Source organism: Camelus ferus, chromosome 26 (assembly GCF_009834535.1).
Source record: "Camelus ferus isolate YT-003-E chromosome 26, BCGSAC_Cfer_1.0, whole genome shotgun sequence".
Lineage (NCBI taxonomy): Eukaryota > Metazoa > Chordata > Mammalia > Artiodactyla > Camelidae > Camelus > Camelus ferus.
Window position 1 is genome coordinate 3,617,885 of NC_045721.1, and position 26,699 is coordinate 3,644,583.

At 40.4% G+C, this 26,699-nt stretch overlaps 1 protein-coding gene across 1 annotated transcript; it reads right to left on the minus strand.

Annotated features, from left to right (window-relative positions):
- Positions 1 to 9,586: 9,586 nt before the first annotated feature.
- On the minus strand, positions 9,587 to 23,847 carry IDO1 (indoleamine 2,3-dioxygenase 1). Its single transcript, XM_014558119.2, has 10 exons — positions 23,696 to 23,847; positions 20,127 to 20,222; positions 19,889 to 20,008; positions 16,780 to 16,898; positions 16,088 to 16,102; positions 13,915 to 14,014; positions 13,096 to 13,213; positions 11,996 to 12,047; positions 11,405 to 11,553; positions 9,587 to 10,418 (listed from the first exon to the last, which is right to left on the minus strand). Exons 1-10 carry the CDS (start codon positions 23,768 to 23,770, stop codon positions 10,054 to 10,056), a joined length of 1,209 nt encoding a protein of 402 aa, XP_014413605.2. The 5' UTR covers positions 23,771 to 23,847; the 3' UTR covers positions 9,587 to 10,053.
- Between the last annotated feature and the right edge of the window lie 2,852 nt (positions 23,848 to 26,699).

Genomic DNA, 26,699 nt, shown 5'->3' on the forward strand with positions numbered 1-26,699 from the left:
CGAACTTCCTCTCCTAATAGTGAGGCTTGTCGTTTCGGAGTCCTGGGTTCCATCGCCAGGTTTCCCGCTAACTGCTGTGGTATCAGTATGGAAGAAGGGTTCCATCTTTCTTAGTCTGGGTATTAGGGTCTTTTGGAAATGGACCAAGGAACATTCAGAAAAGGAAAAAAAAAAAAACATTCACAATGGAAATTTTTAGGATATCATTTAAATGTTTTCTAAGTGCCGTTTCAGGCCTACATAGTTTTGCTTTCAGAGTGATAAAGTCCAAAATCTGAACTGTCAAAAGCTGCCAGCCCAAACAGTACTGGTACACTGAAGTTATCCTTGTACTGTTCATTAATGACCTCTTTGTTCATAAATTCAATGGGACTTTCTAGTCCCTTCTGATTAATTGTTCGAGCATCTGCAGTTTTGCTTCCTTCTTTGTTTTATTTTATTTTTTTAAATTTTCTTCTTGACCTCCCCTATGTCACGTATTCCTTCTGGTTTCATTCTACTTAAGACTAATAAGAAAAAACTAATGGTTAACACTCACTGATGTTTCCGCTGTGCCAAGGCCTGTGGTAAGCATCTTTCATGGAGGGTCTCAGGTAACCATCGCAACAGCCCTGTGGGTCAGGTACCAATATTATCGCCAGAATTCAGTTGAGGAAACAGCCCCTCGGGAAGGTTGTGTCAAAGCCTAAGGTCATACTTTCTGTGAGAGATGCAGTCAGGACTGGAGTACTCTGACTTTAAAGCCATCGCTCCTAACCCCTAGGGATGGCTTCCCTTCTTCGTTTTTTCTCTCTGTCATTGTTCTGGTTACAGTTTACCACTGGTGATCGCCAGAGTTCAGGTCCTGGACTCCCCTCTCTTCTTACGGCGTTCCCCCTGCCTGGGCGATCATCTCCATTCAGAGACTTCAGCCATCATGTCTAGGCTGGGGACTCCCAGCGTTTTGTTTCTAGTTGGATCTCTCCTGTCCTCTACTAGATATCCTTAGCACGACCACTCTCAAGAGGCATCTCAAGAAATACTTACGTAACACATCAAACATGTACCAGACTAACCTTCCATTAAGACAGGGGCAAATGCTTAGAAAACCTCCAGCGACCAGCGCAAGGTCCTGAGCAGAGAGCCCACTGCCAAGCGACAGACCCAAGGCTTCCTGACCGCTTACTCTCTCACGGTAAGAACCAAGCTCATCTTCTCGCCCTCTAGTCTGTGCCTTGGTAAATGGTAGCTTTTAGAACTGGCAGTATGTTTTGAGAGGCCCAGTGAAGGATAAAAATGTAAGGACCCTTGCTCAAAATTATTGAGAATTTTAAGACACTGACAGTAGAACATTCTTAAGTCATGCAAGACCCGGATGTCCACAGCCTGGCCCTGGTGGCTCTGTGGACACAGCTGACCAGTCAGAGACCTGGAAGTCATCTGTCCATCATGTCCGACACAGCACCGTCTTACCAGTATGTCTTGATATTTCTTGTGTTTTCCTTGTCTCCAGTCTCCCTGCCGTTGTTTTCAATCCCTTGCCACTTCCCATCGGAACAGTATACACGCCAGTCCCTAACTGACCTCTTGGCCTCAAATCTAGTCCTACGGTTCTTTCCCATCAGTGCAGCCTTGGTCACTTTTACCGCCTCCAAGCTCATCACGCTTCCTTTCTTATCACTCCCCATTTTATCCCAACCCGACCACCCCCCCCCCCCAGCTACTACCAGAGTCCTCGAAATATTAATTTCTTTATAATGGGCAACGCTTCTTTCAAATGGTCTTCACACATACAAATATCATGAAGTCATTTCTCCGCTTAAAATTGTTCCCTTTGTTTTCAGGATGAATTGAAACTACTTTATGCAGGGCCCTGGAAGCCAATCATGATTTCATTTCGCCAGCCAGCCACCCTTTTTATTCTTTTATGCTTCAGTCATGCTGAGCTCTGTGCACCTCCTCATGGAGGCCGTGCCCTGCTGTTCTTTGCACACCCTTCTTTCTCTTCCTGAGATTTTCTGACCTTTCTTTTATTTGTATGTATACTAATCACCCTTTAAAACTAATCCAGTGGTGGGGGAAGGTATAGCTCAGTGGCAGGGTGCACACCTAGCATGCATGAGGTCCTGGGTTCAATCCCCAGTCCCTCCATTAAATAAATAAATATACCTATTACCTTCCCCCCCAAAATAAATTCTATTTCAAAAAGGTTACATTTTATTATTTTTAAAATTTTTTAATTAATTTTTTTAGGGGGAGGTAATCAGGTTTCTTTATTTAAGTATTAGTTTTTCATGGAGGGACTGCGGATGGAACCCAGGACCCCGTGCATGCTAAGCACGCACTCTACCGCTGATCTACACCATCCCCTAAAAAAAAGAAGGTAACGTTTAAAAAAAAAATGAAAGTGTCATCTCATGACCTGAGAAAACCTGCTCTTACCACACACTTTTCTCAGCACTGCTCTGCCCTGTTGGGTCTGTTGAAAGCCCCATTTCCCCTTTGCTGCCTCCTAGTCTGGCTTAGAGAACTGCTCCTCTGTGCTCCTAAACTCTGTGTTTATCTACCTCTTATTTCACGGTGTTGAAGTAATCCACGTGTCCACTTCCCTAATGGTGAGTTCCTTCTAGGGAGTGTGGGCGCCCTTCATGTTTCAATCTCTGCTATCTCGCTCAGGAACTAACATACTGTGTTTGCCTGTTAAATGGTTATTGAACAAATGAAGGTTTAGGGTAGAGATTCTGATGCTTACAAGGTTAGGTCCAACCCAAATGATGAAACAGTCCTTGGGACAACACGGATTCATGTACACTTGACCCTTGGACAACATGGGTTTGGAGTGCATGGCTCCACTTACATGTGGATTTTTTTTTTCACTAGGAAATACTGTGGTGCTACACTCATCTGCAGTCTGTTGAATCCAGGATGTGGATTTCAAATACCAAGGAACCACGTATGCAGTGGAACCACATAGACAGAGGCCTGATGGAAAGTTACATGCGGGTTTTCCACAGTCGGGAGGGCCAGCATCCCTACCCACTGTGTTGTTCAAGGGTCAACTGTGTTTCTTCTTTTAACGGACAATATTTAGGTACCTCTCTAAGTGCTGTGATGTAAAACTAGGAAGCCATGGGTCCTTTCTTTGGGAAACTGACAAATGAGCAAGTGAAATAAAACACACACAAACACACAAAAACACACAATCACTGTATAAGGGCAAAAAGACATGTACTGAAAGAGAAAAAACATCTGTGGGGACAGAGTTGAGAGAGATTTCCTCTAAGTTAATCCTCTAGTTGGGCTGCGGCAATGGCCTAAAATAGTGGGTCTCAAATAGAAATGGGTGGGTGGGAAGTGGTGCTGTTGGCATGATCTTTGGGGATCTTCCCAGGTTCCGTGAGGCATTGACCATTCTTGGAGAATTATATGGTCTGGTCTGGTATGTATGGTCTTCAAAAGACAAATTATCCCGGTACTTTCCTTTTCTCATTCACTCTACCTCCCGCGCTAATTAAAATCAACATAAAAACAGAAAAATAGTTCCTATTTTTACTTACTGACCATGTTGTAAATAGGAAACAAGGCCATTGAGGGAAAACCCATTGTAAACATCTAAAAATGTTAAATATGTTAGAAAAGCTATTAAATCAAAATCATTGTCTTTATGATCTGGAAGAAATTTAAGGGCTATTCTGCTTTTCAGCACACGTTGACATTTTGTTGTTTGAAATTTCCATTGGTTCACATGGCCTACCAGTTGACTTTTTATGGACTCATTTTCAGATCACACATAGGATTGAATCATAGTGTTGGAAGGTGCCTTAGTCTGTTTATCTATGATCATTTTTGATGTGCAAAAATAAATCATAGAGGTTAAGTGAATTATCTAAGGTCATTTTAGCAGTTTTCTTTTTAATAGACTTTAATTTTTAGAGCAGTTTCAGGCCCTTGGCAAAACTGAGCACAAAGTAGACTTCCCGTGTATCTCCTGCGCTGGGCAAGCACAGCTTTGCCCACCAGAGAGGTGCACTTGTTACAACTGATAAACCTACCCTGACACATCATTATCAGCCAGGGTCCGTAATTTACATTAGGACTTCTTCCTGGTGTTGCACATTCTATCAGACAGTTCCACGTGTTAGATGATGCTACTTCTCATTTGCATAATTCACATTGTTAATGTTTCTTTCTTGAATTGTATGAGGCTGAGTTGACAAGTGGAGTTATAAATTTGCTTGTTTACTTATTGCAGGAAATTCAGGAGGCATTTTTAAATGAAACTGTAACAATTAATTACATTTTAAAGATAAGCATCCAACGTTACCTCCTGTAAGAAACGTTCCTCATCTCTCCCAGGCAGAATCACCTTCCGATTCTGTGCCTCTGTGACACACCGTTTTCCTTATTAGTTGAACAATTAGGAAGGTAATCAACCAATGGAAATACAATATAATGGTGTCTTGGTCTGTTAGACTATGAGTTGACTGAGATTAGTGAATGTGTTTTACTAATTTTTAAGTCCCACGTGCGTAAACAAGTGCCTACACAAAAGAGTCAGGGGAGGGTCGAGCTCAGTGGTAGAGCACGTGCTGAGCATGCATGAGGTCGTGGGTTCAACCCCCAGTCCCTCCGTTAAAAAACAAGTAAATAAATAAACCTAATTACCTCCCCCCACAAAAAAAACCAAAGGAGAGTCAAGCTGTATGTGTGTCAATGAGTTCCTCTTCTCCAGAAGCAGATTTCCTTCTGTGGTGGTTAAGAGCTCAATCTTTGGAGCCAAACTGAGTTGAGACCCTGGCTTTGCCCCTTTCTTGTGTTTTGGAATGGATTTCTTATCCTCTCTGCATCTTGGTTTCCCCATCTATAAAATAGGGAGAATAATAACACCTACCTGGTGAAGTTGCTTTGAAGATCAAGTGAGTTAGCACCAGTTGGAGCTGGGATTGGTGAAGGAAGTGCTGAGTAAGAATGTGCTATGTTGCCAGGGGCGTTGGAGAGGAATTCTTGCATTCCATGGGCCACGGCTCAGCTGGCAAGAACCTTGGAGTCCACTAAGTGCATGTTTCTGTGCCAAATTTTTAGCCTTTCTGGACTTGTAGCTTTTCGATGGCTTATCGTCACATGAAACAATTCTGTGGAAATGAATAAATTTCTATCTTTAGCTGGTGGCTGACCAAGCTTAACTGCATGACTCTCTGCACTGGCTTTTGCATAAGGGCCGGAGGAGTTCAGGATGGTGTAAATTGACGAATATTTTCTCTGCGCCATGGAACATCTACTAGGTTAGAGTAAGAAAACACAGACGTTATACATAGGGAGTTTCCATCATTCATCGTGCAGAAGTCAATTATGGAAGGAAGCAGATAAAGAATTCTTCCTCTTCTGATTCCTTGATATGTAAATGATGCCTCTTTTAAGCTAAATTCTCCTCACTCATGGAAGCAGTCATACCATGCCACAATTCTTCTAGGACCTAGACTGGGATGGGATTATCATTCACTCTACTCAAAGAGAAGCCATGTTACCGAGAGCGCATTAGATCTGGCTAAAGCCTTCTCTTGTAGGAGGCTGCCTTCACCCCCCAGCGACCTCAGCCCCTACCACCTCTCACTGTGATCAAGCAGAGAACACATGGCATGGGATGCCATCAAGCCAGCAGCCACTGCAGCTGCCCCTGACGGTGCACCCTGAGGGGACTGAGGAAGGAGAAGGGCGGATACCGGCCCTGGATAGTGAAGATGCACATCGAAGGAATGATTTCCTTGAGCCCAGACTCCTGCATTCTCCCATACTTAGAAAAGCGTTAAGTTCATTAACTTGAGGTGTCCTAAGCTGTACATTTTTTTCAATCAACAGTAGCAACAGTGCAGGGGCAGTGACAATGCCCTTTGCTTTCCCCTCCCTCTGCCTACCTCTCCTCTACCACCAGGTTGGATGGACATGGGTATTCTAAAGAAGATGTGGGTACAAGGTCTTGTCGAGGGAACCAAAGATGCTCTGCATCTCAAGGTGATTCAATACTAATTAGAGAAAATGAAGTCTGGAGGAGAAACTCCTGCTGTGTAGCTCTGGGATGTATAGCAGTGGAGTGAAAGTGATCAGTGGAGCAGACAGGACAGAAAATATCTTGACTTGAAGCCAATAAATGATCCTTAGCAATTTACTTACTTATATTCAATAGTACGTGACTGTTCCTAAACTTTAGCACTATATTTCATTGTCTTCACAGTAATTTTGTGAATGAGACAAGGCAAATATTATTATACTCATGTTACAGAAATATGAGGCGACTTCTCCAAGGTCACAAAGCTTGTCCAGATAGATGTCCAACATAGAACCCATATTTTAGTCTCCTGGCTCTGGGTTTAGTGCTTCCTGAACTGTGTCAAGCTGTACGACATGATGATCTTTCTGGTCATCTCTTAAAAATTACATGCATATGCACACGCATATGTGCATTTGGGATGTACGTATGGAGACATAATTTTTCCATTGTAAACTTCGATATGCTCATTGCAGAAACACTGACAGGGGAACAAAAAGATAAAGCTTCCCATCCCCTAACAACTATCACCATTGACGTGTGGTGTATTCTCTAGGGAATCAAGCAAAATTTTGCTGTGAGCAGGAAGATTCCACTTGATTTCGTAAGATTGAGTTGTACTGAGAAATGTTGTTAAAAGCGTTTTTTGATGTTTTTCTTTAGATGTGTGTCTCACTACACTTCCTTCCTTCAAACTGCTCTGATGTCTTCAACCCATTTCCTCAGAGCTGGGCTTCTCGTAATCAGAAAGTGCTTGCTAATCCTTCACCCATGCAACCGTCACAACTCTTTTCTCTTCTCATTTTTCACAGCCTTCACAGTTCCTGGCCAACCATCTACACCTCATGAGATCCTGCCAAGTCATGTCATCTCCTTTGCCCAAACTTTCCTTGCTCTTGAATCTGGTCTCCTCCAAGGCAAGCGAAAAAGATGAGAGTTATCAAAATACTTAAGTTCTCCTCCCTTTTATAACTAATTGTGTGCCCCTAAGTAAGTTATTTCACTTTCTGAGCCTCAACTTTGTCCTTTTAAGATGAGTTTTACTCATAAGATGGATGGATGGATTGATTGAAAGTATAGTTGATTTATAATACTATGTTAGTTGCGGGTGTCCAGCTGTGAGCTGATAATTTTATAGATTATACTTTATTTAAAGTTTATTATAAAATATTGGCTAATTTCCCTGTGCTGTGTATGAATGCCTTCCCCTTTCCTGTCCCTGCCCCTGCCCCTCTCCCCGCTGGTACCCACTAGTTCATTCTCTGTACCTGTGACTCTGTTTCTCGTTTGTTATAGTCATTCTTTTGTTGTGTATTTTAGATTCCACATGTAAGTGAAAACATACAATATTTATCTTTCTCTGTCTGACCTACTTCACTAAGCATAATACTCTCCAGGTCCATCTGTGTTACTGCAAATGGCATTATTTCATTCTTTTTTATGGCTGAGTAGTATTTCATTACATGTATATCATACACACACACACACACACACACACACACACACACACACACACACACACACATATATATCACGGCTGCTTTTTCCATTTGTCCATGAAAGATACTTCGGTTGCTCCCATATCTTGGCTATTGTAAATAGTGCTGCTATGAACATTAGGGTGCATGTGTCTTTTGTAATTAGTGTTTTCCTTTGCTTCAGATATACACCCAGAAATAGAATCACTGGATCACATGGTAGTTCTATTATTAATTATTTTTGAGGCAGTAACTCCACCAACTGACATTCTCACCACCAGTGCACTGGAATTCCCTTTTCTCCACACTCTTGCCAAGATTTATTATTTGTTGTCTCTTTGATGATAGCTATTCTGACACGTGTGAGGTGTTACCTTATTGTGTGGTTTTGATTTGCATTTCCTTGATGACTAGTGATGTGGAGCATCTTATCATGTGCCTGAGCGGCCATCTGTATGTCTTCATTGGAAAAATGTCTGCTCAGGTCCTCTACCCATTTTTTAATTAGGTCATTTATTTCTTTGATATTGAGTTGTATGAGGCTCTTTGTATATTTTAGATTTTAACCCTTTATCAGGCACATCACTGGCAAATATCTTCTCCCATTGTATTATAAAAGACCTACATTTTTTACTCCCCTTTCACATTTTGTGATTCCACGTCACGTTTTATGTCCTCAGGCCCATTCCTTAACTGTTTGTTGTAGTTATAGTTGGTTTTATGATTTTTCTCTTTTAAACGTCACACTAAATTATTTAAGTAGCTGAGCCACAGCCTGTTCTGTATAGTTGCCTTTACCAATGGCGTTTTCCCCTCCAATAATTTCTTATTTCTTGTTGTAGACTTTTCTTTGTCACTTAAGGAAGACCCTTTAAAGCTTCTTAGAATGGTTTAGGATCGATGAACTCCTAGGTTTTGCTTACTGAGAAGCTCTTTATGTCCCTTTCAGTCCTGAATTATAATCTTGCTGGGTAGAGAGTCCTTGGCTGTAGGGCTTTTTCCTTTCAGTACTTTAAGCACACCATGCCACTCCCTTCTTTTCTGCAAAGTTTCTGCAGAAAAATCAGCTGATAGCCTTGTAAAGGGTTCCCTTCTATGTGTCTCTTGCTGCCATTAACATTCTCTTTGTCTTTAACTTTTGCCCTTTTAATTTTGATACATCTTGGTGTCAGTCTTTTGGTTTCATTTCATTTGGGACTCTGTGTTTCCTGCACTTGTACATTGTTTCTTTCTTCAGGTATGGAAAGTTTTCAGCCATAATTTCATCAAACACATTTTCGACCACTTTTTGTCTCTCTTCTCCTCCTAGGACCCCTTGTAATGTGAATGTTAGCGAGTCTGATGTTTTCCTAGAGGTCCCTTAAACTATCCTGATTCTTTTTGCTGTTCTGATTGGGTAATAGCCACTATTCTATATTCCAGGTGACTTATGGATTCTTCTCTGTCATCTAATCTGCTGTGAAGACCTTCTCGTGTATTTTTTGAAATCAGTTATTGTGTTCCTCAGCTCTGACTGGTTCTTTTTTATACCTGCTAATTACACTAGTCTCCCAGTTGATTTCAGCGAGAGTTGCTCTATATATAGCGGTAGTTTTGATGTGTTCATGGGGGGAGGTGAGGTCAGGGTCCTCTTACTTCGCCATCTTCATCCCATCCGCCCCATATGATTTTTAAGTTCCTCTTCTGCCCTAACTTTCTTAGGTTCCATTATTAATCTGTGCCATAGTGTGAGTGCTCAATAATACTGATTTCCCAGCAGAAATGATACTTTAAAGGCAACCTCTTCATATTAGCCCCAATTAGTTAGTTCACAAGTTCACTCAATCTTTTATATATTCATGAAGCAGGTATTTGCAAAGTACTTATTAAGAACTGGGGATGCATGAGTCTAGTAAACAACACAAGAGTGTCCGTGACATCGTGAAGCTGAGCTTGTGATGAGAATGCAGACAAGTAAACAGATAGTTTTGAAAAAGTGTGATATTTATATAGGGGACATACAGGGACCTACTAGCCCTGTTTGAAGGGTAGCAGTGGGCAGTACGTCTCCTCTGGAGGAATACTGAATTCTAGTTATGAATAAGGCAACTTTTAGACATTTTTATTACATCATATCACATTTTATTGAATTTCATCATTACACTCTAAATGTAGAAGAAAGATCAAAATACTTCTAATTGCTTTCTATTTTTTTTACACAAGACACCCACAGATATCAGAAAAAAATCTCAAAACTATTTATCATGCAGTATTAAGAATCTGTTTGCAGATACTGACTGATATATATGAAGTAGATAAATTTATACTGTATAGCACAGGGAAATATATTCAGTATCTTGTAGTAGCTTATGCTGAAAAAAATATGAAAATGAATTTATTATATTCATGTACGGCTGAAGCATTTTGCTAAAGAAATTGACACAACATTGTAAACTGACTATACCTCAATTTAAAAAAAACAGAATTTGTTATTGTAGGTCTGATAGAATGGACAATGACATTACCACACAGGATAGCTTTGTCTTAGCAAAATATACACTTCCTTGTGTTGCATTAACCTTCCTTCAGCAGGGTCCTTTCAGTAGTTCTTCTTACAGTCTTTAGAAAATCTACGAGACTGGTGCCTCCAGTTCCTTTATCTTCTGATTTTGAAGACCCTTTCGATGTTCCTTTTTCCTTGGATTTCCGCCTCGCAGGAATCAAAATGTACTTAGTTACTATTTGAAAGTGGTATTTCCTCAGGGAAACCATAGCTTGTACACACTTGTTGTAAGTTTCCCGCAGGCTGGCATCACCTTTTGAAAGGACAAACTCACGGACTGAGGGTCCTGACTCTAACGAGCGAAGAAAGTTCCGGTGAGCTGGTGGCATGTAGGTTCTCATTTCCTGGAGGAATTCAGCAGCAGAGACTGAAGAAGCTAAAGGAAAAGAGGAGTCAGTAAGGGGCTCCTGAGCGCTCCCCGGTCCAGGGAAGAAGGGCAGAGTGAGGTCGGGGTGGGTGGGCGATCACAGGCCAACCTCGCGTACGAGGCAATGCGTCTACAACCATCCTATCAGCCTCCTCCTCCTCTAGCTCCGACTAGTAATGGTCATTGTCAAAGGTACTCAGTTCTGAAAACCACCTGAGCCAAACGCATTCTTTCATAATATTTTCGTTTGGCTTCCTGTCTCGCTTCCCTCCTGCATTTGATCCTTCTAAGAAGCCGATGTTGTAGACATGATATACACACTGTGCTGGGCAGATCGTGACACTGAGTCCAAGAGATCCTGAGGGATCGCTTTTCCGTAAGGGGAGGACCTCAGGAAAAAGCTCACAATCACCCAGCCCAGCGCTCTCCCCTTGGACCGTTAAACAGAAGTTTAGGAAAACAGAGAACAGTAGAAAGAAGTTCTTCCTGGAGCCTCTTCCTGTGCCCCCTTAAGCCCCTGGAAGGAAGCTAATGAACGTGGCTCCTCTTTAACCCTTGGTGGTGGTGTTGGCCCTGGGTCACCCGGGCAGGAGGACGGCGGAGCGAGACCAGGACCAAGCCTCTCTCCTCGCCAGCCTCAACGCCAAGACATGTCTCATTTGCAGGACACTTTCTCTTTCTGAATCGGATCATTCATTTTCCAAACATGTGATATTGGCTTCACCACAGCCAGTCAGGCCTCCCAGACACAGTCCTACCTCAGGATGGAGAGGGTGTTGAACTTGGTTTGAGTTCTGGCTTCACTGCTTTCTAACTGGTTAACAGGGAGCCTATTCTCTTTAAGTTCCTGCTTCTCCATCTGTGAGGTGGGATGATTGCCATCAGATAAGCTAAAAGCATCAGATAAGCTCAGAGAAGAGGCTGGTGGAGAGGTACTTCCTGGATACCACTGCGTTAGCACGAGAGATGACTATTATCTGCGGTTTCCCACTCACCTCCACCAGCAGCATGCTGGACGCCCAGCAGGACGTCAAAGCACTGGAAGACGCTGCTTTGGGCTGCACTGCCCCCAGCGAACTGCTTTGGGGTGTCCCAGACACCTTCATACAGCAGGCCCTCCGGCAGTGAGGGGTTGCCTTTCCAACTAAGCCAGGAAGGAAAGAAGAATTGTTACCTGGGTTAATTGCCCAATTTTCATATACAGAATCTTGCACTAGAGGATGGATGGAGGGTGAAGAGAGACAGATTTCGTGATGCTTCTTCCACACTCCCCTTTCTACTTGTGTTCGTGCATGAGGATCATAAATAACATGGTACTGAGCAAATTCGGCATAAGTATGCTATTAATGGAAGCTCGCTTTGGCATGACCCGAGATTATCCCGCCCTCTTTAAAATGACTAGTTCTCCTGTCCAGACTCCAGGGTACGCCTGGCCAACAGAGAGATGAGTCTGTTGATTCTTACAACATGTATTTCAGGATATAAATTGTTTCTTAAACTGGATTGATACTGGGGAGCACCAGTGGAAAGTTGTTGTCTTCTTTCATTGTTTAAGAGGAAACAAATTCAAGCACAAGACTACATACCCAGACAAATATATGCGAAGAACATTGAAAAATATGTTTGGGTCGACATAATCTGTAAAGAGATGAGATATGTTTAATTAAGTACCGTCAGACGGATGGGGGGTGGGAATCAAGGTATTGTAAACAATTTATAATAGATTTCAGCGTAGGATGCAAGAAAGGCGTTAGGTCAGTCTGTGAAGAAAAAGTCCCCGAGGGCAAGGTCTCACTCACCTGCCCTCTCCCGGCTGAGCCCCACTCATCACCCATGTACACTGAACCGGGTCACCAGAGGGCTAATACATGGCTTGTGACAAAGAGCCTGGGTCCATCTACCACCCGTCATCCTCAGGAAGCCAACTAAACTGCCAGCATTTATTTAAGGCTACTTCATGTGTTTGCTGACATAACAGATAAATTGTTTACATAAAGAAAGACAAACCTAAACAAAAAGAAAGCTGAAAACCAAAGAAAGCTCCTTGAGCCCTGTGGACCTTGTCTCTGGGTGTCCCTCCCCAGCGCTTGCTAAGGTCTTTGGTTTGAAGTTCCGTCTTCTTGCCAAAGCCCAGTGATACACAGTTGTGTACTTGGGAGTGTCCTGTAGGGCACATTTCCTTTTGCAGATCCTGGCTTATGTATGTTCTGAGTTATTGCTGTTTTTGAGCTGTTAATTTTGCCATAGCTTTTGAGCTCCATGGCTTTTCTATGTTGTTTTTCAGTTAACTTGTGAAAAAAGCATACTTCGTAGAGAGTTCCTAGCAAGCAGAAGCTAAGGTTTTCAGAACTTAAAACATCCTTCGCCGCCGGCAAGTTTCTCCATGGATTTGAGTGGGAGACAAGGACAGTCCTTGGAGTTAAATAGACCTCGCTTGGAATTCTGGCTTCACTATTTACTATTTATGTAATTTGAGGTCATTTATCTTAGCCCTCCAACGTTAGATTGCCTTATCTATAAAATGAATGTCATAATACTGGCCATGTGGAAAGTGTAAGGATTTGGTGCAGACACACCCACTAAGAGTTGTTTTTTGCTTCCTTTTTTTTTTTACAACAACTCTACCTCTCATATATTCAGAAACATTTGACTGCGGCTCGCATGGAGTATGGCATACAATACTTGCCGTGAATTTGGTGAAACCTTTCAAGGGCTCTCTTCAGGCAAGAAGCTATCTCACGCAGTGCATCTTGCAAAGTTTCCGAGTCTTCACATTGTACTGCCTTGAAAATAATGGGAATCACCTTAAAAAAAAAAAAAAAAAGACAAACACTTAAGATTTCATAGCACTAAACGCTGGCAGAGAATAAAATTCTCCTAAATCTTAATCCCTAAATTAAATTTGGTATTTCCACTTCTTTTTTTAAATTAGTATTTTTTTTTATTTTAAGGGTTTTTTTTTTTTCTTGACGGTATTAGGGATCCAACCTAGGACTTAAATGCTTGCTAAGCATATGTTTTGTTTTGTTTTGTTTTTTTAACCATTGAGCTATATCCCCACCCCTTGGTGTTTCCACTTCTTTCTTGGGCTAAGTACCCTCTGATTCTTTGACTAATTTCCATGTATTTAATTAAGCTTAGAGTTGTCTTTATTCGTTTATCATATAGGTTTACATAGTTTTGTATTTCTGTTTTCTATTTCCTTTTTTTCTGAGGGGCAAAACCAGTAGATTTATGTCATTATATGATACAGGTCCAATGCCAAATTGCATTGAAAACAGTTCTCTTTTATTGGGGTTTGAAATTTGATTCTAGATATACAGCATCTACAGTTTATATTTTAGGCAATACACAAATACTCAATGAACTCTTGTCTCCAATTAAATAATCAAATGCTGTAGTCAGTCAGGATAAAGTTATTTCATGTGCTGTATAGTTCCGTCACTAAATGATCGCTCTGCCTACGTGAAGCCAGCTACACGTTTCCCAGGAAGGGTGGACGTACTTTGATTGCAGAAGCAGCTGCCATTTCCACCAGGAGAGAAATCAGGAAGAATCCTTTGCCACAGTCCCCACCCGGGAACGAGAACAGAATGTCCATGTTCCTAAGAAAATTAGCCAAGAATTTAGCAAAAAAATTTGTAAACTTGAGTACTTTATGGTTTTCAAGGATTTTTTTACATATCCTATATTTTCCAAATACTCTTGTGAGAGAAGTATGGCAGGTTTTACTGTGTCCATTATGTAGCTAGGAATATTAACATTGGGTCTACTGTCTAAGATCATGTAATTAACAGTAAATTAAGCCAAGATTTGAAACTCCATCCTAGAACTTGAAAGTAGAAACTTCAAGACTATTTCTGTTTCTTTTATGCCATCAATTTTTCCCATGCATATGTATTTAAATGTATAAACTCAATGTTTACAGAGATACCTGTGAGGTTATGATTTTTAAAAGTAGACTTTTTGCTTAAATAAATAAATTTATGTCCACATATTTATCTATGAACCTGATTCAATATATCAGGGATTTATCTGCCTTAGAAAGCAATTGGCTGGGACATTCAAATAACTTGTCACGTCCTGTTTTTTTTAACTGAAGTTTTGCATTGGTGCAAACATGGTCTCAGTATCTGAGTTTCATAGCAGTTAAATTTATGGTCTGCGCCAGATGATTTCCACAGCTGACTTGCTATGTGACCTTGAACAAAACATTGCACCTGTTTCAGCCTCGGTGTTCTCATCTGTGAAATGGGACTGATGATGTCATCCTTGCAAAACCTTCCATAGCTTCTCGTTTAATTTAGGATACTGTTTAAACCCCTCATCATAGCCCGGAGTCCTACATAACATTTCTTAAGTTTATTTTTTCACCCCTTTCCTACACTGTTCCTTTAACCATTCTTTGTTTATCAGCAACACTAGCCTTCCTTCTGTTCAGATAAGGCACCAAGGTTTGTGTCGCTTCAAGGCCCTCACACTTGTTGTTTCTTCCACTAGGAACATGCTCATCTTTTCCTTCAGGGTGATGCCTGCTCACAGGACAGGGCTCAGCTTAAGTAGCTTGAGACAAGGATTCTTCCCTCACTCCTTTGTTTCGTTCGAACTTCTGGTACTTTAACTTCTTACCCATTCTCTTAATCGTATAGCAGTGGAAATACGGACCATATAGCAGTGGATATAATGTCTGTATATCTTCCTTCCTCCCCACTGGTCCAGTTTCATCAGGGCAGGCTTTGTCCTATGGTATTTACTTTTCTTTCCCTAGCTCTTAACCTCTGTTTAGTACATAGGTCAAAAATAGTAAGAATTGGGTCCAAAAGCATAGGTTTATTTTTCTGGCCACTGAGGTTATTACATCATAGATACACAGATATATGTGCATTTTGTATTTATGCATATTAATTACATTTATTTACAAATCTTCCCCAACTTACGATGGGGTTAAGTCCCTATAAACCCATTGTGATTTGAAAATACTGTAAGGTGAAAATTCATTTAATACACTCAAGCTGCCAAACCTTGTAGCTTAGCCTCGCCTCCCTTAAATGTGCTCAGGAGACTCACATTAGCCAACAGCTGGGCAAAATCATCTCATATCAGGTCTGTTTTATAGTAAAGTGTTGATGAGCTCACGTAATTTACTGAATACACTACTGAAAGTAACGAAATAGAATGGCTATCTGGGTGCGGAATGGTTTTAAATGTATCTGTTGTTCACCCTCGTGATGACTTGGACGACTGTGCCAACAGAGAGTAGGGACTGCATACATATCGCTATGTCGGGGAAAGATCAAAATAGAAAATTCAAACTATGTTTTCTACTGAATGTGTATCACCTTTGCACCATCTTAAAGTCGAGAAATTTTAGGTTGAACCATCCTTAAGTCAGGAATCATCTGTACTTGCAAATTCTGGGATTGAGCCCAGGACCTCGTGCATGCCGAGCACATGCTCTGCCACTGAGCTGTACCCGCCCCCCACTTCTGTATGTATTAACAGCTAGAATATCAAACAGATGCTGTCCCTTCATGACTTGCTCTGTAAATAATTACATGAATTACTTTTTTGCCTGAATTCAACTGGTGTTCTAAAAAATGCATTTGGAGGCTAATGATAAACCTATATTTACTTTGAATAACAAATAATTCTTAGAATTAAAAAGATCGAATACTCACTCATAAGTCATGGGCCTTTTGAGAGCCACCACGAAGCAATGGACCAATTGGAAGAGAGAAAGGAAATCAATTAAAGTGAAGAAATCAATTAAAAATCAAATTAAAGACATGTTTTTTCTGTTTCTCGAGTGGGCATCACAGACACTTTGGACTTTGTAAGTGAAAAAATATTAAAAACGCAAAGGACATACTTGGAAAGTCAACACGAGTTGTTACTAACAAGACACTTTTCTAGATGAGATCATTGCATGTTGTGGTATTCCCACATCTAGAATATGCCTCTGCAGGTGCGCACCCAGAAACTCTGTCCCTTTACTGTAGTGGAGGCCACTACTAAATGCTCAGGAAGGGTCTAGATTCTGAGCAGGCTGTCCTGAAAGCGCAGACCTTGCCGTCTCGAGTGCTGAAGACGTGTCGACTCCTAAACTCAACTGAGTAGTTGAAATGGAAATGTACAGAATCTCAGAAACAGGAGAAGTTAGTGAAAATCATGAAACCGACCCCGTAAGATTTGTGCATGTCATTCTGTGTCAGTCAGATGCCTCCCTCTCACACACACGTATGTTTTACACCCCAATAGCAGAGGATGCCAAAATTTAAAGCCGCGCTGCCAAAAATTAAACCAGTAACTAAGTCCCTTTTGATTTCCGTGGAGCGCACCCCCCTCATTCCTGGCATCACGGTGTACGTACCCGCTGGGATCCTTTTTCTTCCAGTTGGCCAACACACAGTCTGCGTAAACCAGAATAGGAGGCAGGCCCAGCTTCTCAGAAAGTTGGCAGTAAGGGATGGCGATGTTGCTTGGCAGGACCTGATTCAAACACCGTATTCAGCGTTAACCATAGAAATGTCTTACCTTCTCTTCTGCTTCCTGGTGCCCAGCCATTAACTGTTCGACACGGGGGTGCTTTGAAAGCAAACTAATGTTAATTTTCTCTTCCTCATTTCATTTCTTAAGCCCAGCTTTTGTTAAATGCTTGCGTTTTTGGATTTGGGTGGATGTGGACACAATCTGGGCGTAGAGAGGAACAAAGACTGTATCTCTGACTTTCTGATGGCCCGTGGGCCACTTGCAACTAATTGCTCGCTCATCCATCCATTCCACGAACGTCTGTTAGGCAAGTCCTCTGTGCAAGGTGCAAGGAACTCATTGTGCACCGGCAGTACAAGGATAAAATGGAGTGTCTCAGAGAAGCTCAGAGTCATCTGGAATTGAGACTTGGGGGTCTGATACAGACTAGATGTGCACATGGGTTATGGCTCTGGGAGCACGATGCTGACAGAAGCTCTCTCTGGATGACTTTTTAGAAAACCTCACCATGGACTGACATTGGTACTTGGCCTTGAAGACTTACGTGTGTCAGAAGGAGGGATCTCCTTCACCCTTGCTTTACATTTCCATGCAGATATACCAACTAGAGCGACACTCCTGGCTCATCTCAGCTCTTTGACTTACCCTTCCTCCAGGGAGGCATCCAGGCTTACCTAACGGTCGTGTCTGGGGGTGAAACGGAAACCCAGCCCCCTTTTCTCTTCAACTCTGCTTTCTCTGAGGCTGTTACCCACACAGTTCTGCTCTGTGTTCAGCCACACAGGAAGAGGCTCCTACCTTCAGGATAATTCTGAGGAATAAGTGCATCCTGAGGGGGCAGTTTGTTGCTTCCTGCTCAAGCCATGTTTTCCAGCTGCTCTGTTAGTCATAAAGCTGACATTTCATCCTTTATCTGCCCGACTTCCTCATCTGACTATCAGTTGGCTTATAACCAGCTGGTCCTATGCAGTTGTTAAGGTCATCCCTGTCATCTGCAGCCAGCGGTTGGAACGTGTGTATCTAACCAGGCAAAAGATAAGGAGGTGTGGTCCCTCTGGGGGTGGTGGGTGATGGCACTTCAGAGGCAGAGGCAGCGTGACTGTGACCCGCTCCACAGTTCTGTGAAAGTCATGGGAGCCTCAGATCAGCTCAGTACACCTGAAGATGATGGTTTAACCGAGAGAACAAATGTTGGATTAGGACTGTGGACTGGCGACGTCACACCTGGGTGTGTGCGTCCAGTGGCAGACCTTCTGCCTCTGGGAACTGAAACATTTTGGGTGGCAAACGATTCACATGTGTTTCAAAAGAAAATCAGTTTTGCCCTTCTCTGATTTAGAGAAAAGATCAAAGAGAAACAGGAGGACAGAAGTCTAATTAATGATTCATTTGAAATGACTTGGGAAGAAGAAGGGAGATGTTCAAACACATCTTAATCTGTTATGCACACTCATGCAGTGGCTAGAAAACTCAGGTGCTAATTTCTTGCCCATTCTCAAGCAAAATATGCCTTACGTTGACGTGTCTTATTTTTTATCCATTTGATTTCTTTCCTCCAATTTCCTCACTTAAATACTTTTTATCTTTCTCTATTTTTTTTTCCATTGCCAGCTTCTAAGATCCTTTTCAGAATGATGTGGCATACAAAAGCTGGATAAATCATTTAAAAAATACATTTTCCTGTTTTCTCTTATAATTCTGATCTCCAGTCTGGTAAGTTTACTATCATTTGATTATGCCGTGTCCGTTCTGGTTCCACTTTTTTTTTTTTTTTTTTTTGCTAGTCCTCTCTTTCCTTTCTGTTCCTCTCCTCGCTGGATAAGCTCTCCCAATCTTTCAAGAAGTCAGTCAAGTCCCAACTTCTTCCTGGACACATTTCACGATCACATCAACTGCTATTTACCACCACTGGACTCTCGTGCAGCTAGCATTCACTGCCCTTCGGTATGGATGCTTTTTTTGTAAACCATGCCTCTGCCTTCAGCTAGCCTCAGACTCCAGCAAGCCTAGCAAGACTGTGTGCTTAGTTAAATTTTAAGGCAGGTTATAAGATAAGAACTAATCTTAAACTTTATTGTGTCATCCCAGAATGGTGTTCCCACAATTATGCACAACAATTTTTTTCTCTTCTTTACTTATCAGAAGGTGATGCATAACATAGGTGAACCATATATGTTTTTCTGTCTTTAAACAGGATGTGGAAGGAAAGACAAGATAAGATGTCAATTACCTTTGTCAATAAAGGAGAGAAAAACTTTCACTAAATGGCAGAAGGTGCCTCTGGAATCTATTTTATCTCCTTGTTTGTGGTCTAAAGGTTAGGTGTTACAGTCTGTACTGGTTTCAAGTGATTAGGGTTGCCAGATAAAATACAGGGTAATCTTATTTTCAATCTAAAGTTATATACTGTTGATGAGAGTAGGATGTAAACAATGTATTGTTCTCTGTTGACAGATGTAAGACAGCACACTAACTTCCCATTAACTAAGGAGGGTCATAAAATATTTTTATCTCCCAAGAGTCATAAATAGAGGAAGACATTTCATATTCAAATACATTGATGGCGGTGTCATTTACAATGGTAAAATATTAAAAACAAGGAAAAGATTTATCAATAGAAGATTGAATAAATAAAGTTCAGGAACCCAATGAAAAATTACAAAGTGATTTCACATGATGTCTAGGATGACTGTGTAGTAATTTACAAATGCTTACAACGTAATTTGAGAGAAAGAAGCTGGACATGTAGGTATATGCACAGGATGGAGCGATTGTGTGATATAAACAAAAGACTGAAAATCCAATCATAATAACAACTGACATGCGAACTCAGTGAATGATTGTTTTCTGCCTCCCTGTGTTTATTTTTTTCCTGTTAGCCAAGCTTCACAACCTGCAGTTTCAATACTTTTAGAATTTTCTATGTGAAGTCTAAATCGGATGGCAATCTGTCATGATTGAAAAGAAGTAAGATTTGAAAGTGTCCAAACCTTGCGGATGTCTCCATCTCCTCGCCCCCACACGTAGGCCATGGTGAGGTACCCCAGGGCCAGATGTCCGAGGCGCTGCTCCTTGTGTCCTTCCAGCCCATCAGTGCTGAGTGTTGCTAACTGAGAGGAAACGGACAGGTGGATTCAACTCAAAATGGGTGACGTTAGAGCCGCAAAACCAAGTCAAACATTTTAGGAAGCTAAAATAGATTTTTTTAAAAATAACTTTTTTTCAAACCTTCTCAACTTCCGCACGGAGCTGGCCATCCTCAATCAGTTGAGGCAGATTTCTAGCGATGGAAATCCAGGCATCGTAAGGGTGAGGTAGCTCCACCTTGAGAAGAAGAAATAGGTCTTTTCATTTTACTTGTGGAGCGTATTATAAAATAGCTCTGCCTCCCACTGATGGTCCGTGTTGCCTCTTCACCAGTTCTGTGTGATGCAGACACACACTCACGTGTCTGGAGCGCCAGCCCGTGGATTGCTGTCTACACACTCAGGGCCACGTCCTCTCTCCTCAAGGACTGTCATCTGCCTCCTTTGCAGAGGTCACCTCAAATGTCTCACTGTCATCTTCCTGACTATTCCATTCTACACTCGCTCTTCCCGTTATGAACCCAATGGATGATACCTTTTCACATTCAGTACTTCACTAAAAATATTTTATTCCTTCCTAAGCTAGATTTTAATGTTTTTTTTTTTTGGAATGGAAGAAAAATGAGATTTATTACATGTCCGCAGTCATCTAGGCAGTTTTGCTTGGTAACTTCTCACTTAATTATTCTAATGGCCCCCCAAATTGATTGTGATCCCCATGTCATCGGTAAGAAAAGCTAGGCTCAGGCAGTTTATGCAACTGGTTTCATGAATATAGTTTATTGTGGTTCAGACACAAGTGTTTCCAACTTCAAAAAAATCTTGCTCTTTTTACATCTCACTATCTAATGGCGAGCTTTTATTTATTTATTTTTGTAGGGGGAGGTAATTAGGTTTATTAATTTATTTTTAAATTGAGGTGCTGGGGATTGAACCCAAGACCTCATGCATGCTAAATGCATACTCTACCTCTGAGCTATTACCCGCCCCATCCCAACCATGCTTTTAATTCTGTATTTCTTACAGGAACTGGCGCAGTACTGGACGTGTAGGAGATGCTGGTATGGTAGATGTTGACTGTCTGCTTTGGTACTATAGGCTTATTTTTTTGCCCAGTAAAAATGAAATCTGAATAAAAGAATGTGCTCTCTTCTGCCCATAAAAGCCTTTCATTTTGTACAGCAACTCAGAGACCCTTTCTATCTGTTAGAAGGGATGCTGCCTGATTGAAAGAAGCCAATGACATCTTTAAAATTTACTCAGTTGAATTTTGTTTTTTAACAAGTGTCTCTCTAGATCTGATGTTTATAAGCTCATCTCAGGGGAAAACATAAAGACAAAAGACTGAAGTAACACCCTGAAATAAGATCTCGGAACAGCTCCCCACATGCCCTGTTCCCATCACTTCTTCACTAAGCTGCTTCCAGACATGGGCTTGGGGTGATCAGTCCTGAACTGTGGGGATGGAATAGCAAGAGGCTTCCTCAAAGCAAAAGGAGCGAGGCTTTAAGCCTCCGAACCAAATGAATATTATAAGTAAGCTATAAAACACGAAGACAAATTTAATATAAAATTCAGACCTGTTCAGGGGCTGCAGATAATTGGCCAAACATAATGTTTAGCAATGAAAGGTCCAGGCGGTATATTCACTAGTCACCTTTCTTGTTTGTTCCGCATTTTTCTCCCTAGCCACACAAAGGCTGCCCTCTAGTGTTTTCAGCAGTAAACACTTTGTGTTGTGTGTTGCACCGGGTAGCACATCTGAATTTTTGATCATTGCTGTTTCCCCCAGAATAACAGAAACGCTTTCTTGTGTGTCATGATGAGTGTCCTATTTGACAGAACTTTCAACAAATGTAAAACTCAATCAGTACTATACTTCTGGTTCAGAGGATGCCTAAATGATATAATATAAATTTATAAAGAATAACACAGAGGGCCATTCAACTACTGCTAGATGAGAGAATGTATTTCACATCTTTATGGAAGCAGAAGACACATTGTCTTCCTTTAGAATAGGAGGCTGACAGATTATGAGAAATGGACATTTTTGAACCCATAATTTGTGGGAAAGATCTTCAGTGAAGGAATAAAAGTAATTTCTATTTTTTCTTTTTCTTTTCTTTTTTTTTTTTTTTTGCGTGTTTTAGGGCACTGAATCTAACTTCCTAAGCATCTCAAGTAGTGGCATTATTTTTTAAGTAGCTCAGGAAGAGTTTTATTTTGCTCTAGTTTTGGGGGTCTTGCTTTAACCCCTGGAATCAGTTTTAGAGGTCTCCATAATTAACCATGATTATTTTTCTTAAGAGAACCAACTTTTTAGAAAAAAAAAATAATAATACATTTGATATAAGGCTTTTAGTTTCTGAAAAGATTTCTTTCCTTTTTTTTTTTCGGTACTATTGCTAAGTACGTCCTTGTGACATCCAGCCCTGACACCTGTGTACTTGTATAAGGGGAGGAAGCATCTGCAAATATAAAGCAAACCAGGTGCTTTTAGCAATAAAGTTAAAACATATACTACATTTTCCTAAATTAATGTAATAAATTGAAGAGGAAAATTAGATTTGCCTGCATTACCCAAGGTATTTACAGGATGTAATTTCTAGGTACAGTTAGACTGGAATCTGACTGAAAAACACATTTGCTGTATTCAAAGGTTCTCTCTCTAGGGTGTGGACTCTTAACTGTTTGAGCCAACGTTCTATTCACAGTTCTATTCATTTGAATAGAGACGTAATGGTACACAGGAGTTGGCGCAAATGTAACTAGTTTCTAGAAATCCTCTCCTGGAATCTCAAGTACCTTGTTAAACTCAAGACTAGGGGAAAAAAAAAAAAAAGTAATGTCGTGCGATCTCTGCTCGAGTGAAGCAATGCAGCATAATAGATAGTGGTTTTCAGATCACAGACTCTGGGGCCGGACTGACTAGCCAGACAGCCCATGTCTGCGACTGCCAGCTGTGTCAACTTTGGGTAATTACTTAAACTCTGCCTGGCTTACCCTTCTCATCAGGCAAATGGGATTAATAACACGCATACCTTTCAGAATGGCTGTAAAGATGGACTCAGTATTTGTAAATTGCTTAAAAATGCTATATAAATATTTGATGATTAAAATACTAACAATAAGATGCTTTTCGTGGCATTCTTTGGAAGATAACTTAGGGAGATGTAGTTTCTGAGGCCAATGTTAACTCTACATGCCTGGCACTTTGTTGGCAAAACTTGTTAAATGAAAAAAAAGAAAAAGTAGTTCTAACTCTCACTTGAATCTTAGGCTTAGGAAACTCCAAGCAATATTAATTTGAGTCTAAGTTGCTTGATTTCCCACCTCAAAAACATTATCAAAGTAGGAACACACACTTGTACCATTTAAGGGATATCAGCTGATAAAAGGGATTCCTTTGACTCATGGGTCATTTATGACTGAAGTGCAATTGTCATAAGCCAAAATATTTCTGTCATTTCCTTATCTCATCTCTACCTGTGTAAGGTAAGTAAGAATTACATCTAAGACGACATTTCTAGGCAGCAAATTTTAAAGTTAAGTGAGACCCCTTTATTAAAACTCTGCCTCCAATTTGGCTACTGCTTTATCCATTTGCTCAGTAGAAATTACCAAACCACATTTGTTCAAGAGAAATTAACTTGTTCGGGGAGGGTCAAGATAAGAAAATATTTTTGCCCCTATTTCAATGTCCTCTCTTACCAGTGGATTTGGCAGAGCAAAGCCCATCTCTTCATCTATGTGGAATTCTTCAAACATCTTCCAAGAATTTTCCATAGGAGATGGCTTATCAGGTGCAGTTCTTCCAAGCTGCTGCTCTGGTCCTGCTAAGGCTCTGAGGAGTTTCAGAGCATCTATTTATTGCAGAAATGACCATAACTACCCACGTAGGCAGTAAGAATTGACTTCCACTTTTAAAATAGTTTCACTTTCAACTCTCTTTATTTGTAATTTGATTTAAAAAAAAATAAAACCACGAAAGCATCACTATTTATCATGGGAAGAAACTGGAAGTTCATATTCCATTCCAGACATTAATCACTGGGAGCATCATTTGCTTACTGCCTTTGAGGAAATCAAGTGACCAGAAAGAACATTTTTTTTTCATGGGAGCTTTTGAGTCTTTGAATTGAAATAATGATTTGGACCAAGGCTAATGTCCTAAACCATCACTGAGTTATTACTGTCATTGGCTTTCTTTAAAATATCCAGGGTTCTCTGAACATATTAGTGTCTTATTTTCAGCAACCACGAAAGAAAAATCTGTGATGCACAGAGTATCTCTTCACCTCCCAGCCCCGTTTTTCTTACCCAAGCTTTTATGTGTGTTCTATGAATGACACTATCCTTTTTTTTTTCTTCATATACCTAATAAGTCATTTTTAAGGAAGATTTTCCTGCATCTCTACTTTGTCTGACTGCTAAGAGACAGCTAAGGCAACAGTCCTTCAATTTGGGGATTCTAATGTATTAAAAGTTGAAAGGAAGGATGAAATACCTTGAAAATGGTTCTTTCAAAATGCAAATTAACACTACACTTGGTAGAGATTTTCAGGGTGTCGGCAGGTCCATGGTAGCTTTCAGGCATTGTTTGATCTCACACAGGAGGCTGAAGCCAAAGAAGCCCTGTTGTCCCTTTTGATGATCAGAAGGAGAAAAAAGGAAGAGGGAGTGTTCAGCACATTAAAACACAGTGGACTTGGAGATCGTCATACTAAGTGAAGGAAGGCAGAAAGAGAGAGAAAAATACCATGTGATAACAATTACATGTGAAATCTAACAAAATGACACAAATGAACTTATTTACAAAACAGAAACAGACTCCCAGACCTAGAGAACAAACTCATGGTTACCAGCGGGGAAAGGGAGTGGGAAGGGATAAACTGAGAGTTCAAGATTTGCAGATAGATACTACTGTATATAAAATAGATAAATAACAAGTTTCTACTGTATAGCACAGGGAACTGTATGCAATACCTTGTAGTAACCTATAATGAAAAAGAATATGACAAGGAATATATACACATACATGTATTAAAACATGACGCTGTACACCAGAAATTGACACAGCAGTATAAACTGACTACCTCAATTGAAAAAAATTTTAAAAACCCACAATGCGGTGTTGTCTTGCAGCTTGTCAGCACTTAGAATACATTAGAATGACCACATTCTAGAATTGGTTCTTACACTGTTTTCCTTATTACAGTATGGCTTTTTTTTTTTTTTAAGATGTTGTTTCACAAGAATATGTTCTCTTTATAACAAAGGTAAAGGAAACTGAAATTAAAATTACACACCCAAGAGAACACAATGGCTTCACTTCTTTAAAATAAATGATTCATGAGGCTTAAACTTGAAACCAGGACAAAGAGGAAAAAAACCAACAAAAATTATCATGTGCTATCATATCTATAGGAAAGCCAAACATACCAACAAAATATTGAAAATTAGAAAATGTGTGGTTATTCTTTTTTTTTTTTTTTTTTTGGTACCTGATTTTTTTTTTTTTAAATGGGTGAGTCAAAACAGGCATGTAATGAACTTTTATGATTCCATCTTGGGGAAAAAAAAAATCTCTGAGGATAGATTTTTAGGAAGTATAGCCAGATAGGACTTTTTCTTGACTCTGCTTACCCGGCTCCTTCTTTAGCTCTGCCCTACCTTTGAGTGCAGAAACAAGAATACTTTACTGTCCTACTTTGATCTCCACCTTTTTGAAATCCTTCAAACTTCAGCCCCCTGTCGTATTTCTGACGCTTACATTCTTACTTGATCCTCAGACTTGATTCATTCTGATTTTTCTGCAGCAATAGCCTCATCTTGGAAATCCCTTTTCACACAGTGCCAGAAGAACATCTTAATCTCAGTACCTTATATATAGAGCCTTTGTCTTTTCACCTGTGTCTGGGTCATTATGAGAGAAAGCCAGAACTCAGCCTTCTTCTCTGTAGCCTCCTAGCCCTGAGAGTTTCTAAGACTCTGTCTGGCTTGTGTGTATCACCTAGTTTATTACTTGGGTGATCTCTTCTCTATAATGATTGTGTGTGTGTGTGTGTATACATATATATATGTATCTCCTGACTTAGCTCCATAGCTATAAACTGTATCTTCAATTGCCTGTGAGCATCTTCATCTGAAAATCCCATTCCACTGTTTCACTGGGCACTTCATTGACACAGGACTATTATGAGTAGACCAGCAAAAGGACTTGTACCCAGTACCGTGATAGATACAAGTTTATTCCCTCAGAATATACCATCCTCAAAAAACATCCAACTTCCTACTTGCCATTTTTCTATGCTGTTTTATAAAGAGTGGCTTTGAGAATAAAAGAATTCCCAGCTAAGAAAGTAATCTAGAGCATATAAAAATGAAAAAAAATCATTGAAATACCAAAATCCATTGACGTTTGCCATTTGTATTTTGGTGATCATGGTTTCCACAAGGTTTTGATGAGAATTAACAGTATCCAGATTTTCCTGAGCACTCAGCATTGTTGGGAATACTCGCTTGGACCCCAAAGTATTTTTATGGCTTTTATAGACATCTGACAAGTGTTAAATAATCAGACACACCATCCAATACAGACTTTAAAAGTCACTTGTTTAATATATTCAAAAAATAAAAGATGAGATTGGGGAATTTTTTCTGGAAAATACAGAAAATGTGAAAACCAAATGAGTATTATGGAATTATCATAATT